Genomic DNA, 15,892 nt, shown 5'->3' with positions numbered 1-15,892 from the left:
TATGGCATGGATGTTAATGAAATCATGGCAGCTGTGGATGGAGAACATTATCTTCAAAACATGTTTTTGGAAATATTTTGATCAAAAGTTTTCAGACCTCAGATGTAGAGCTTGAGGCCAGAATTTTCCCATTGTATCCAGGGAGCAGAACATATGATGAATGGAAAGAAACTGTTGAATATAATTAAGTGGATCACCCGTCAGCTGAAGCCTTAAAAAATACAAACTTGTGTAAATGTGTGTGTTATGTTTGCCTGCATAAGAATCAGGTTTCACAATTGCTCCATGCTAGATCCTAGCAGACATGAAGAAGATGTGGGCATTCACTATTGCCTTTTTTTCCCTGAAGTTTTGTCTCATCTTGTGCAGCTTGACTGAACCCAGTTGCTTTTGGAGAATAAAGAGGAGTGAAGATAATGATGGAGATTTGCGAAGTGACTGCGGTTTTGTCCTTTTTACACTCGAGAGTCCTATTGAAGAAAATTTTTATACTCGCATTATTAATTTTAGGTAAGTTATTAACATTATTTCATGCTTCAATATTATGAATTAGAAATATGTAACTGTGTACAAAACCTGTGAGATTCTGTCCTTTTTATTCTCCTTGTAACTTTAGGAACCACAGAAAATTAATTATAACTTCAATCACTATTTTAATATTTTCAAATTTGTCACAGTTTACCTTAGGTTTACTACATTGGCTCTAGTTCACAGAGCTGGAAAATGAGAGAGACTGAATTCTATCTCTTAAATCTTTTTTGATATCATATGTTGAAATATGTTTTTACCTTTACCTTGAATTCATAATCCCCACTTATGGCTAGTGACTGCATCACTGTCTCTCTTCAACTTTCTGCCTAGCATTCCTGTATAGCATGCATGGAAAGGCCTCAATAAAATGGTTATCTAATTTTGGCCTCTAAAAGTTGGGCATACACTTATACATTGAAATATGTGTGGTGGGGTGGTGGAAAGATGTCTATTATATATGATCAAATGTATATTATTACATATATATTATGATCACATATATATGCTTTGCATTATAAAATAGTCTTTAAATGAGCCTCTCCTGTCATTCTGGAGCTGTCACTGAATATGGAAAAGCCTGCCAGAATTCTTATACTGTTACCAGAATATCTTTTCATCCAGTGAAGCAAACACTTATGCCCATATTAGAATTATTATCTGCATTATATAGATATTCAATATTTTTCTTAATTTCTAAAAATATATAACATTCGAGAACATCTAGGAGAATAAATGTACTTCTTGTGGATAAGAAGCTGTTCTCAATGTGGATACATACTGCTTAGATTCCAAGTGTGAGATGTTATCATTAGTGGCTGCAGATCATGAGAGAAGGGATGCTGAAATCACTCAAATTTTAGCTAATCAATCTGCTTGGGACTTCATTCTTTCATAAACTGAAGTTTCCTGCACTTTTATATCACTGACTCTCATCCCATTTCATATTCAAATTTTGTGTCTTTGGGATTTAAACAAAATATTTTCTAATTGATAGCCACAGTATACTGTGTACACTTTGATAGTAGTGGTGGCTTCACATTATTGTAATTCTGTGTGGGTCAGTAGAAATTTCATTTCTGATGCATTCTTTATCATCCCCGATCTCATTGGAAAAAATAGTGGACATTCTCATTACTGACACTTCTATAAGCGATAGTAAGACTTAAATTTACAAATATGTGAATTGCGTCAATACATTTTTACGGTTTAGAAAGGAAAACTTAGCTCCAAACATTTAATTGAAAAGTGCTAATTTCAGCAAAAGATCATGTTTGGTGTTTTACTCCTGATGAGAGGTAATTGCTAATAATAACAGATGAACAGATGAACTTCCAACTGTGCTTGGGCAGAGGTACACATTCCAAGTGAAAGAAAGTCTTACTGCTCAGACAACTCTTAAAGAATCTTAAAGAATTAAGAAGCCTGAAGTGTTAAGAGAAATCTCAATCTACTTTTACAAAATTAAAATAGTAACAACACACTGAAAAGTAACTTTAAGTTGATGTGTAATGGAGCCTATAAACTATTATTCAGGTTACATAGGATATTCTATCATTTAATGTACTTGAAATGAATAAATAAATTTAAGTGGAATATATCTTTGAATATTTATTGTTTAATGAATACTAACAGTGAAAACTATTAAAAGCATGTTCTGTGAACAAGGAAATATTATTGATAATGCTTCTCACTATGCATAAAATTAGCATTTTCATAATGTTTGACTTGAAAGAGTTTTTGCTAATTTGAAATTTGAAAAATGTTCTTACTGATACCATAAATTCTCTCCTAAAAACACTGATACGCTTTTCGAAGTAAACTGATTGTTAGATAATTTACACAGATACATAATTCATTTTGCATACACTTACTCTATGTTAGGTATTATTATATAAGGGCTTTTGAAAATATTTCTAAATGATTCACTTTTTAATATTTTATGCTCTTTTACTCTGCTTGATACTCAAAGGATATTTTGAGTTTTGAAACAAATTAGTATGTAACATTAGGTATAGGATCATGAGTAATAGACATTATTAAATATGCATTAATGATATTTTAGGGTGCAAAAGTATATGAATATAAAAGTTGAACAAAATTTTGGATATAACATGATTCAAAAAATATGAAATATTATTAACATGTTTGAATATAAAGTACATTTAAATACTAAAAATATAATGCAAATGTGTTACATATTTCATGTGTAGTTTAAGTCATGCTTCTTATTTTGTATTTGTGGAATTACATCTCCATGATTATATTGTAACAGTCTTACTCAATTGGACTCTAATGTAGTTTGAAGATGGTGTTCAGAGATAAAATAGTCCCCTTATTGACTTTCACAATTACAAAATTCACCATAGGTTAGTGTCCTAGGTCTATGAATTCTTAAATTGTATTCAAATCTTAAGATCTAAATTTTATGAGACTTAATTCATGACACTTAGAGATTTAGAATGTCTTGTGGTACAAACTTAACTGCAATTGAAATTTTATTTTTCAAGCATCTCTCTTAATCATCATTATGCTTGGTTTTAGGATACCAGCAAGAAAATATGAGTTTTTTCTGGTACTGTTTTTTGCTATCGATGAGATCAACAAGAATCCTTATCTTTTATCCAACATGTCTTTGATATTTTCCATCATTGTTGGCCTGTGTGAGGATACAATGGGAGTTCTGGATAAAGCATATTCACATCAAAGCAAAATTTTCAAACGAATTAATTATTTCTGTGGAATAAAGCAACGTTGTGATATAAACCTGACAGGACCATCATGGACAACTTCCTTAAAACTGTCAATTTATTCAAGGACACCAAAGGTAATAATGTGTGACACTGGACAGATTACCAACTTTTAAATTACATTTATATGTGCCTAAAAGAAAACTTGGACCCCATGCATTTGTGGGTATACTGCTACACAAACACACACAAACACACACACACACACACACACACACACACAATAAAATAATCAGATTGTATAGCTATCCTGGGCAAACAGGAAAAACTGTTCTATAGAACATTCAGATTTGTCAGGAATATTCTAGAATATAATATGAAAAATATATGATATGTATAGTTTAATCTTACTACCCTTAATCTGAGTTCTGAACAGTGAGAAACATTACTTTTATATATGTCTAAACCTCCTAACAATCATATTCCTCATGTGGATGTTTCATCCTCTCTTCTGTACTCTTTAGATTTTCTTTGGCTCATTTAACCCTAATCTGAGTGACCATGACCAGTTTCCCTATATCTATCAGAGAGCAAACAAAGACACATATTTGTTCTGTGGCATGGTCTCCTTGATGTTTCATTTTGGATGGACTTGGATAGGACTGGTCATCTCAAATGATGACCAAGGTATTCAGTTTCTTTCAGACTTGAGAGAAGAAATGCAAAGGCATGCAATCTGTTTAGCTTTTGTGATTATGATCCCAGAAACCATGCAGATATATAAGACAAGAGTTAAGATATATGACCAACAACTTATGACATCTTCAGCAAAGGTTGTTGTCATTTATGGTGAAATGAACTCCACTCTAGAACTCAGCTTTAGAAGATGGGCATATTTAGGTGCACAGAGAATCTGGATCACAACCTCACAATGGGATGTCATCACAAACCAAAAAGATTTCAGCCTTGATTTCTCCCATGGGACTGTCACTTTTGCCCATCACCACAATGACATCACTATATTTAGAAATTTTATGCAAACAATAAACACATCCAAGTATCCAATAGACATTTCGCAGTCTATGCTGCAGTGGAACCATTTTAACTGTTCAATCTCAAAGAACAAGAAGAAAATGGATTGTTTTACGTTCAACAACCCATTGGAATGGTTAGTACAGCACACATTTGACATGGTCCTGAGTGAAGAAGGTTACAATTTGTATAATGCTGTGTATGCTGTGGCCCACACCTACCATGAACTCATTTTTCAACAAGCAGAGTCTCAGAAAATGGCAGATCCCAAAGGAGTATTCACTGACTGTCAGCAGGTAACGTTTGTTACATTTCATAATGCTTAGATTTATCAATGTGACCTTTCAGGCCCCTGAGAAGTTCACATACATTTGTTAGAGGTTATCTCTTGGTATAAAGTTTTCTATACTTCAAAACTCCAAAATGACCTTTTTACATGGATATATATCATTCCCAGTGATAAGTTTTAATAGGAGACAATACATTTTTATAAATGTCAGTGAATTGTGTGACAATGTGTTTCAACATTTAACCGAATGAGGTCAAAATTCAAAAGGAGCCAAGAGTTTTATCAGAAAATCCTTAAGTGATGACTAGACCAGAATATTTTTCTCAAAAAGAATTTCTCAAAAATAAATACATGTGCTCCAATAATAGCTATTCATTTAAATTAATTATTATTTATAACAACACATATGATTAACAGTGCACATTTCATTAAGTTAATGATTATTTCATACATGTATGCAGTATGTACATGATTGATCCCATACCATTCTTTACTTCCAAAACTTCCACACTTTTTTTTTCTTTTTTTTTTCCGCAGCTGGGGACCGAACCCAGGGTCTTGCGGTTGCTATGCAAGTGCTCTACCACTGAGCTAAATCCCCAACCACTTCCAGACTTCTTTACTTCCCCTTATTTCTTACATATTTATTTGGCTCCAGCTTTTAAATATAATTTTTGACAGACATGTGTACACATATACACACATACCATGTGATTTGTTCTCTGGTAATCATTTATTCTAGCTTTTTTAACCATCAAACATTAATTTGAATATATTAACTTGTAATTACACAATATAATATGTAATTATAACTTGTAATAATGCAGTATCATGCACTTTACTACATGGGATTAATTTAACCTGTATTTTCTGAAAGACATTAAAAGATTGTGGAACATTCTCAATTTGGCATTCACTGTATTGATATGCATATATAATCATCTAATGATTAATCTCATTCAGGTGGCTTCTTTGCTAAAAACTAGGGTATTTATTAACCCTGTTGGAGAACTGGTAAATATGAATCATAAGGAAAATTATTGTGCCAAGTATGACATTTTCATCATTTGGTATTTTCCACAAGGCCTTGGATTAAAAGTGAAAATAGGAAGCTATTTTCCTTGTTTGCCACAGAGTCAACAACTTCATATATCTGAAGACTGGGAGTGGGTCACAGAAGAAACACTGGTAGGTATATTAAAATTTTTATTTTTTAAAGATATCTGAATTTTAAAATAGCAAACATTCAAATAATATCCATGTAGTTAAGACCAATAAATAGACTTGCAAATGACCATTCTCAGTTACAAGCACCAAAATTAAATAACACTGAAATTCATGTAATCTGGTCATAGCCATCAAAGGACTCTGAATTCCATGTTCAATTCCATCTATGTGACTATTTACCCCATACTACAGAAATATATTTATTAAATTCATAGCAATATATATATATGTATATATATATAAACAATGAATTTATCTGATTATATGAACATAGTTGTAGCCCAATTGAGTATAGAATGGATTGATTAAGAGAAGTATTTTTCCAGATTCAAACTTTTCTTTTTCTATTTTATAGATTTTTATTATTAATTTTATTTATTTACTTTTTAATATTATCTTCCTTCCCAGTTTCTCCTCCTCTACAGAGTATTGCCTTATCTGGCATCAGAGTGAAGGGAGGCCCTTGGTCCTCTGGAGGGTGCATGCCACAGAATATAAGAATATTAGATCAATGAAGCCAGGGTATCCAATTTGTTGGAGAAGCTCTCTAATAGAAGCAGGGGGATGGATGGAATGGGATTTAAAGGTTTTCTTTTACACTTAGGAGAAGTTCATTAATTGTATGAGAGTCTTATATGACATCCTTTGTTCTTACTCACTGAGCAATTCTTTCTTGATATATCCTACCTTCTCTCTCCTAGGAACTCAGTGTTCCTATTTTTATATTTCTTTTTTTTATTAACTTGAGTATGTCTTATATACATTTCGAGTGTTATTCCCTTTCCCGGTTTCCGGGCAAACATCCCCTCCCCCCTCCCATTTCTTATCGGTGTTCCCCTCACATCCTCCCCCATTGCTGCCCTCCCCCCAACAATCTAGTTTACTGGGGGTTCAGTCTTAGCAGGACCCAGGGCTTCCCCTTCCACTGATGCTCTTACTAGGATATTCATTCTACCTATGAGGTCAGAGTCCAGGGTCAGTCCATGTATAGTCTTTAGGTAGTGGCTTAGTCCCTGGAAGCTCTGGTTGCTTGGCATTGTTGTTCATATGGGGTCTCGAGCCACTTCAAGCTCTTCCAGGTCTTTCTCTGTTTCCTTCAACGAGGGTCCTATTCTCAGTTCAGTGGTTTGCTGCTGGGATTCGCCTCTGTGTTTCCTGTATTCTGGCTGTGTCTCTCAGGAGCGATCTACATCCGGCTCCTGTCGGCCTGCACTTCTTTGCTTCATCCATCTTGTCAAATTGGATGGCTATATATACATGGGCCACATGTGGGGCAGGCTCTGAATGGGTGTTCCTTCAGTCTCTATTTTAATCTTTGCCTCTCGATTACCTGCCAAGGGAATTCTTGTTCCCCTTTTAAAGAAGGAGTGAAGCATTCACAGTTGATCATCCGTCTTGAGTTTCATTTGTTCTAGGCATCTAGGGTAATTCAAGCATTTGGGCTAATAGCCACTTATCAATGAGTGCATACCATGTGTGCTTTTCTGTGATTGGGTTACCTCACTCAGGATGATATTTTCCAGTTCCAACCATTTGCCCACGAATTTCATAAAGTCATTGTTTTTGATAGCTGAGTAATATTCCATTGTGTAGATGTACCACATTTTCTGTATCCATTCCTCTGTTGAAGGATATCTGGGTTCTTTCCAGCTTCTGTTTATTATAAATAAGGCTGCGATGAACATAGTGGAGCACGTGTGTTTTTTGTAAGTTGGGGCATCTTTTGGGTATATGCCCAAAAGAGGTACAGCTGGATCCTCAGGCAGTTCAATGTCCAATTTTCTGAGGAACCTCCAGACTGATTTCCAGAATGGTTGTACCAGTCTGCAATTCCACCAACAATGGAGGAGTGTTCCTCTTTCTCTGCATCCTCGCCAGCATCTGCTGTTGCCTGAGTTTTTGATCTTTGCCATTCTCACTGGTGTGAGGTGAAATCTCAGGGTTGTTTTGATTCGCATCTCCCTTATGACTAAAGATGTTGAACATTTCTTTAGGTGTTTCTCAGCCATTCAGCATTCCTCAGCTGTGAATTCTTTGTTTAGCTCTGAACCCCATTTTTTAATAGGGTTATTTGTCTCCCTGCGGTCTAACTTCTTGAGTTCTTTGTATATTTTGGATATAAGGCCTCTATCTGTTGTAGGATTGGTAAAGATCTTTTCCCAATCTGGTGGTTGCCGTTTTGTCCTAACCTCAGTGTCCTTTGCCTTACAGAAGCTTTGCAGTTTTATTAGATCCCATTTGGCAATTCTTGATCTTAGAGCATAAGCCATTGGTGTTTTGTTCAGGAAATTTTCTAGTGCCCATGTGTTCCAGATGCTGCCCTAGTTTTTCTTCTATTACTTTGAGTGTATCTGGTTTGATATGGAGGTCCTTGATCCACTTGGACTTAAGCTTTGTACAGGGTGATAAGCATGGATCGATCTGTATTCTTCTACATGTTGACCTCCAGTTGAACCAGCACCATTTGCTGAAAATGCTATCTTTTTTCCATTGGATGGTTTTGGCTCCTTTGTCAAAAATCAAGTGCCCATAGGTGTGTGGGTTCCTTTCTGGGTCTTCAATTCTGTTCCATTGGTCTATCTGTCTGTCTCTGTACCAATACCATGCAGTTTTTATCACTCTTGCTGTCATACTGCTTGAGTTCAGGGATAGTGATTCCCCCTGAAGTCCTTTTATTGTTGAGGATAGTTTTAGCTATCCTGGGTTTTTTGTTATTCCAGATGAATTTGTAAATTGTTCTGTCTAACTCTTTGAAGAATTGGATTGGTATTTGGATGGGGATTGCATTGAATCTGTAGATCGCTTTTGGTAAAATGACCATTTTTACTATATTAATCCTGCCAATCCATGAGGATGGGAGATCTTGCCATTTTCTGAGGTCTTCTTCAATTTCTTTCTTCAGAGTCTTGAAGTTCTTATTGGACAGATCTTTTACTTGCTTGGTTAAAGTCACACCGAGGTACTTTATATTATTTGGGTCTATTATGAAGGGTGTCGTTTCCCTAATTTCTTTCTCGGTTTGTTTCTCTTTTGTGTAGAGGAAGGCTACAGATTTATTTGAGTTAATTTTATACCCAGCCACTTTGCTGAAGTTGTTTATCAGCTTTAGTAGTTCTCTGGTGGAACTTTTGGGATCACGTAAATATACTATCATATCATCTGCAAATAGTGATATTTTGACCTCTTCTTTTCCTATCTGTAACCGCTTGACCTCCTTTTGTTGTCTGATTGCTCTGACTAGAACTTCAAGAAATATATTGAATAAGTAGGGAGAAAGTGGGCAGCCTTGTCTAGTCCCTGATTTTAGTGGGATTGCTTCAAGTTTCTCTCCATTTAGTTTAATGTTAGCAACATTTTGCTAACATTTGCTGTATATGGCTTTTACTATGTTTAGGTATCGGCCTTGAATTCCTATTCTTTTCAGGACTTTTAACATGAAGGGGTGTTGAATTTTGTCAATTGCTTTCTCAGCATCTAATGAAATGATCATGTGGTTTTGTTCTTTCAGTTTGTTTATATAATGGATCACGTTGATGGTTTTCTGTATATTAAACCGTCCCTGCATGCCTGGGATGAAGCCTACTTGATCATGGTGGATGATTGTTTTGATGTGCTCTTGGATTCGGTTTGCCAGAATTTTATTGAGTATTTTTGCGTCGATATTCATAAGGGAAATTGGTCTGAAGTTCTCTTTCTTTGTTGGGTCTTTGTGTGGTTTAGGTATAAGAGTAATTGTGGCTTCATAGAAGGAATTCAGGAGTGTTTCATCTGTTTCAATTTTATGGAATAGTTTGGATAATTTAGGTATGAGGTCTTCTATGAAGGTCTGATAGAATTCTGCACTAAACCCTTCTCGACCTGGGCTCCTTTTGGTTGGGAGACCTTTAATGACTGCTTCTATTTCCTTAGGAGTTATGGGGTTGTTTAACTGGTTTATCTGTTCCTGATTTAAGGTCAGTACCTGGTATCTGTCTAGAAATTGTTCATTTCCTGCAGATTTTCAAGTTTTGTTGAATATAGGCTGTTATACTACGATCTGATGATTTTTTGAATTTCCTCTGTTTCTGTAGTTATGTCTCCCTTTTCATTTCTGATTTTGTTAATTTGGACACACGCTCTGGGTCCTCTCGTTAGTCTGGCTAAGGGTTTATCTATCTTGTTGATTTTCTCATAGAACCAACTTTTGGTTCTGTTGATTCTTTCTATGGTCCTTTTTGTTTCTACTTGGTTGATTTCAGCTTGAGTTTGATTATTTCCTGCCTTCTACTCCTCCTGGGTGTATTTGCTTCTTTGTGTTCTAGAGCTTTTAGGTGTGCTATCAAGCTGCTGACATATGCTCTCTCCTGTTTCTTTCTGCAGGCACTCAGTGCTATGAGCTTTCCTCTTAGCAAAGCTTTCATTGTGTCCCATAAGTTTGGTATGTTGTACCTTCATTTTCATTAAATTCTAAAACGTCTTTAATTTTTTCTTTATTTCTTCCTTGACCAGGTTATCATTGAGTAGAGCATTGTTCAATTTCCACGTATATGTGGGCATTCTTCTCTTATTGTTATTGAAGACAATTTTTAGGCCATGGTGGTCCAATAGCACACATGGGATTATTTCTATCTTTCTGTACCTGTTGAGGCCCGTTATTTGACCAATTATATGGTCAGTTTTGGAGAAAGTACCATGAGCAGCTGAAAAGAAGGTATATCCTTTTGTTTTAGGAAAGAATGTTCTATAAATATCTGTTAAGTACATTTGGCTCATGACTTCTCTTATTCTGTCTATGTCTCTGTTTAATTTCTGTTTCCATGATCTGTCCGTTGATGAGAGTGGGGTGTTGAAATCTCCTACTATTATTGTGTGAGGTGCAATGTGTGTTTTGAGCTTTAGTAAGGTTTCTTTTACGTATGTAGGTGCCCTTGTATTTGGAGCATAGATATTTAGGATTGAGAGTTCATCTTGGTGGATTTTTCCTTTGATGAATATGAAGTGTCCTTCCTTATCTTTTTTGATGAATTTTAGTTGAAAATTGATTTTATTTGATATTAGAATGGCTACTCCAGTTTACTTCATCCGACCATTTGCTTGGAAAGTTGTTTTCCAGCCTTTCACTCTGAGGTAGTGTCTGTCTTTGTCTCTGAGGTGTGTTTCCTGTAGGCAGCAGAATGCAGGGTCCTCGTTGCCTATCCAGTTTGTTAATCTATGTCTTTTTATTGGGGAGTTGAGGCCATTGATGTTGAGAGATATTAAGGAATAGTGATTATTGCTTCCTGTTATATTCATATTTGGATGTGAGGTTATGTTTGTGTGATTTTCTTCTCTTTGTTTTGTTGCCAAGACCATTAGTTTCTTGCTTGTTCTAGGGTATATTTTGCCTCCTTATGTTGGGCTTTACCCTTTATTATCCTTTGTAGTGCTGGATTTGTAGAAATATATTGTGTAAATTTGGTTTTGTCATGGAATATCTTGGTTTCTCCATCTATGTTAATTGAGAGTTTTGCAGGATACAGTAACCTGGGCTGACATTTGTGTTCTCTTAGGGTCTGCATGACATCTGTCCAGGATCTTCTGGCTTTCATAGTTTCTGGCGAAAAGTGTGGTGTGATTCTGACAGTCCTGCCTTTATATGTTACTTGACATTTTTCCCTTACTCTTTTAATATTCTTTATTTTGTGCGTTTGGTGTTTTGACTATTATGTGAGGGGAGGTGTTTCTTTTCTGGTCCAATCTATTTGGAGTTCTGTAGGCTTCTTGTATGCCTATGGGTATCACTATTTTTAGGTAAGGGAAGTTTTCTTCTATGATTTTGTTGAAGATATTTACTGGTCCTTTGAGCTGGGAGTCTTCACTCTCTTCTATACCTATTATCCTTAGGTTTGATCTTCTCATTGAGTCCTGGATTTCCAGTATGTTTTGGACCAGTAGTTTTTTCTGCTTTACATTATCTTTGACAGTTGTGCCCATGATTTCTATGGAATCTTCTGCTCCTGAGATTCTCTCTTCCATCTCTTGTATTCTGTTGGTGAAGCTCATATCTACAGCTCCATGTCTCTTCTTTTGGTTTTCTATATCAGGGGTTGTTTCCATGTGTTCTTTCTTGATTGCTTCTATTTCCGTTTTTAATTCCTTTACCTGTTTGATTGTGTTTTCCTGGAATTCTGTCATGGATTTTTGCGATTCCTCTCTGTAGGCTTCTACTTGTTCTCTAAGGGAGTTCTTCATGTCTTTCTTGAAGTCCTCCAGCATCATGATCAAATATGATTTTGAAACTAGGTCTTGCTTTTCTGGTGTGTTTGGATATTCCATGTTTGCTTTGGTGGGAGAATTGGGCTCCGATTATGCCATGTAGTCTTGGTTTCTGTTGCTTGGGTTCCTGTGCTTGCCTCTCGCCATCAGATTATCTCTAGTGTTACTTTGTTCTGCTATTTCTGACAGTGGCTAGACTGTCCTATAAACCTGTGTGTCAGGAGTGCTGTAGACCTGTTTTCCTGTTTTCTTTCAGCCAGTTATGGGGACAGAGTGTTCTGCTTTCAGGTGTGTAGTTTTTCCTCTCTACAGGTCTTCAGCTGTTCCTGTGAGCCTGTGTCTGGAGTTCACCAGGCAGGTCACTTGCAGCAGAAAATTTGGTATTACCTGTGGTCCCGAGGCTCAAGTTTGCTCGTGGGGTGTTTTCCTCTGGCATCAGAGATGTGTACAGATTGCAGTCTCTTCTGGTTTCCCAGGCGTGTCTGCCTCTCTGAAGGGTTATCTCTCCCTCCCATGGGATTTGGGTGCAGAGAACTGTTTATCTGGTAGGTCCCTTCAGGTTATGGCGGTGTCTCAGACGCAATGCTCCTGCTGCTCCTTGGCCCTCCTCTCCGGGAACCCAGATGCCGTATACAGTTTCCTCTTGGGCCAGTGATGTGGGCAGGGGTGGGCAGTGTTGTTGGTCTCTTCCGCTCTGCAGCCTCAGGAGTGCCCACCTGACCAGGCGGTGAGTTCTCTCTCCCACGGGGTTTGGGAGCAGAGCTATTATTATATTTCTAAATCTTGAGAGAAAAACTGATGCCACAAAAATGTTCCACTTGAATTAACAAGTTTAGGAAGGACAAAATTTAGATTCTGACACGTGAAATGTTAAATTATAATATTACATGACATAGTAATTTTTGTATGACATTCAGTGCATTGCCGGGTAATACAAAATAATAAATTGTCAGAGGAATATATCTGGTAATATCCCATATATTAATCTGTGTGTCATTTTACATATGATGTAATCATGAATTACACACACACATACAAATTAAATACATATTTATATATCATATATAATGTGTATAGTTCATGTTTATATATATATATGTGTGTGTGTGTGTGTGTGTGTCTGTGTATGTCTGTGTGTGTGGGTGTGTCTGTGTGTGTGTGTGTATGTCTGGATGTCTGTGTGTCTGTGTGTCTGTATGTGTATTGCCTCAGGTTCCCTCCTCAGTGTGTAGTGTGACATGTACTGCAGGATTCAGAAAAATTCATCAGAAACAAACAGCCGACTGCTGCTTTGATTGTGTCCAGTGCCAAGAAAATGAGATTGCCAATGATACAGGTACATGCTTGCATGCAGAAGAAAATATGATGAATTTGAATACCTTCTCTTTACAAACTAGAAATATGATATGACCTAGATGGAAACTACAGTCCAAAAATCTCCATGTTTCAGAATTTAATTAGTTAAATAATATCATTTTCTCTTGGACCCAGTAAATTACCTGCAATATCTTCTACAAACAACTCATGTCTCTCACAATATAATGGTTAATGATTTTATATCATGCAGAAAATATTTAGGGGGACATACATGTGTTACAATTATTAAAAAATAATTTTAGGTGTAACCTAAGCAGATGTTTGCTCTTTTTTGATTCTTTGTAAAAAGAGTCTTGACTACATGTACTGTCTACTATCTTTGTGTCACCCGGCTTAGTCCCTGACAAAGACAAGATGCTCAGAACAACAAGTGTTCTCTATTGAAACATATTTTAAGAACTTACATGCCATAAAGGATTAGGCATGTCCTATCAATGAATTAGAAAAAGAGTGATGATTTCAAGAATGCAACAAGAGATGGAAGAGTGCTTATCATTAATTACAGCCTAACTAAGGAAAGCAGGATGAATGTCAATATCAATAATCTTCATGCCATAACTTTCTATACCCATAATCATGGAAAGTTTAGTTGGGGGAAAGGAAATGATGCCACAATAAGAGGGACATGCATAAGTTTATGAGCCATACAGCTTCAAAAATGAGAATATTCCTTCACACGAACAGCATTTGAATGAGGAATTGGATGTTCACAAGCCTATGTGTAGATACAGACACAGTGCACAATTCCCAGAGCAAACACAATACCTAATGGTTTTCATCAACCGGCATCAAAAAAATATGTCGGCAATAGCAAATTTATGGTTTGAGAAATAAAATGAACTGAGATTATGCATATTAGTAGTCATCATATTTTTATTTCATTTTTGTTTAAGAGATAACTTTTCCATTTTCTATGATAATGATTTGTTCCCTCACAAAGCATAGGTTAATTGACAGCAATCTTAAGTTAGTAGACCCTAGAGCAATTATGAACAAAATATATTCTCAACACCAAACTATTTATTAATATATCCTCTGAATAAAACAAATATATGATTATTAACTACATGATCATGATATCTTATAAGGGATTATTGTTCTTTGCCGGCAGATATGGAGCATTGTGTGAGATGTCCAGAGGATTCGTACGCCAACTTAGAACAAACCGAGTGCCTCCAAAGAGTTGTGACTTTTCTCGCTTATGAAGATCCATTAGGGATGGCTCTAGGATGCATGGCCCTGTCCTTCTCAGCCATCACAATTCTAGTACTAGTCACTTTTGTGAAGTACAGGGATACTCCCATTGTGAAAGCCAATAACCGCATTCTCAGCTACATCCTGCTCATATCTCTAGCCTTCTGTTTTCTGTGCTCATTGCTCTTCATTGGACATCCCAACCAGGCCACCTGCATCCTGCAGCAGACCACATTTGCAATATTTTTCACAGTTGCTATTTCTACTGTGTTGGCCAAAACAATAACTGTGGTCACAGCTTTCAAGCTTACTACACCAGGGAGAAGGATAAGAAAGATGATGATAAAAGGGGCAATTAACTTGCTCATTCCCATTTGTACCCTAATCCAACTTGTTCTCTGTGCAATCTGGTTGGTGACATCTCCTCCATTTATTGACAGAGATATACAATCTGAACATGGGAAGATAATCATCATTTGCAACAAAGGCTCAGTCATTGCCTTCCACATTGTCTTGGGATATTTGGGCTCCTTGGCTCTGGGGAGCTTCACTGTGGCTTTCTTGGCTAGGAACCTTCCTGACAGATTCAATGAGGCCAAGTTCCTAACATTCAGCATGTTGGTCTTCTACAGTGTTTGGATCACCTTCCTCCCTGTATACCACAGCACCAGGGGGAAGGTTATGGTTGTTGTTGAGGTTTTCTCCATCTTGGCTTCTAGTGCAGGGTTGCTAGGGTGTATATTTGTCCAAAAGTGTTATGTTCTTTTAGTTCAACCAGATTTAAATGTTCTTCAGAAATAAAAAGATAAATTGATTTATTGACCTTTTGGTACTTTTAAAATGTTAGATGGTGGTCAACATATCTATTTTGCTTCGTCATAACAATAGTTTTCATAAATCATCAAATAAAATTAAGTAATATCTAGGGATAGTATTTGTACCACAGGACAACACTGCATAAAGCAATACCAATTAGTAAGTTTTGGTAGCAAATGAGCTCTCAGAAACCTAAACATATTGAGAACAGGAGATCTCCACTAAGGAGAGGCTACAATCGCTTTGATTTTTAGAGATGTGTTTTTAAGAAATCTTTTTTTTTTACATTATAATCGGTCTGAAACAGGCCTCAACAGATACAGAAAGACAGAAATAATCCCATGTGTCCTATAAGACCCCCACAGGATAAAGGTGGTCATTGATAACAATAAGGAAAGAATCCCCACATATACATGGAAGTTGAACAATGCTCTACTCAATGATAACCCGGACGAGGAAGAAATAAAGAAAGAAATTAAAGACTTCTCAGAATTTAATGAAAATG

The 15,892-nt window shown here is 36.3% G+C and overlaps 1 protein-coding gene across 1 annotated transcript; it reads left to right on the top strand.

Annotated features, from left to right (window-relative positions):
- The first annotated feature begins 304 nt into the window (after positions 1 to 304).
- Positions 305 to 15,372, top strand: Vom2r4 (vomeronasal 2 receptor, 4). The gene is made up of 6 exons (NM_001099458.1): positions 305 to 510; positions 3,073 to 3,355; positions 3,743 to 4,546; positions 5,503 to 5,727; positions 13,213 to 13,336; positions 14,489 to 15,372. Exons 1-6 carry the CDS (start codon positions 305 to 307, stop codon positions 15,370 to 15,372), a joined length of 2,526 nt encoding a protein of 841 aa, NP_001092928.1.
- The last annotated feature ends 520 nt before the right edge of the window (positions 15,373 to 15,892 follow it).

This window comes from Rattus norvegicus, chromosome 1 (genome assembly GCF_036323735.1).
Source record: "Rattus norvegicus strain BN/NHsdMcwi chromosome 1, GRCr8, whole genome shotgun sequence".
Lineage (NCBI taxonomy): Eukaryota > Metazoa > Chordata > Mammalia > Rodentia > Muridae > Rattus > Rattus norvegicus.
Note: the sequence above shows the minus strand (reverse complement) of the source record. Positions and strands in the feature narration are given on the sequence as shown.

Excerpts from the sequence above, each read along its gene's own strand:
- Vom2r4 (NM_001099458.1), top strand. The coding sequence starts at position 305 with ATGAAGAAGATGTGGGCATTCACTATTGCCTTTTTTTCCCTGAAGTTT. Across the intron at positions 3,356-3,742 it reads TTTATTCAAGGACACCAAAG|ATTTTCTTTGGCTCATTTAA; the intron begins GTAATAATGTGT and ends TGTACTCTTTAG. Across the intron at positions 5,728-13,212 it reads GGGTCACAGAAGAAACACTG|GTTCCCTCCTCAGTGTGTAG; the intron begins GTAGGTATATTA and ends GTATTGCCTCAG.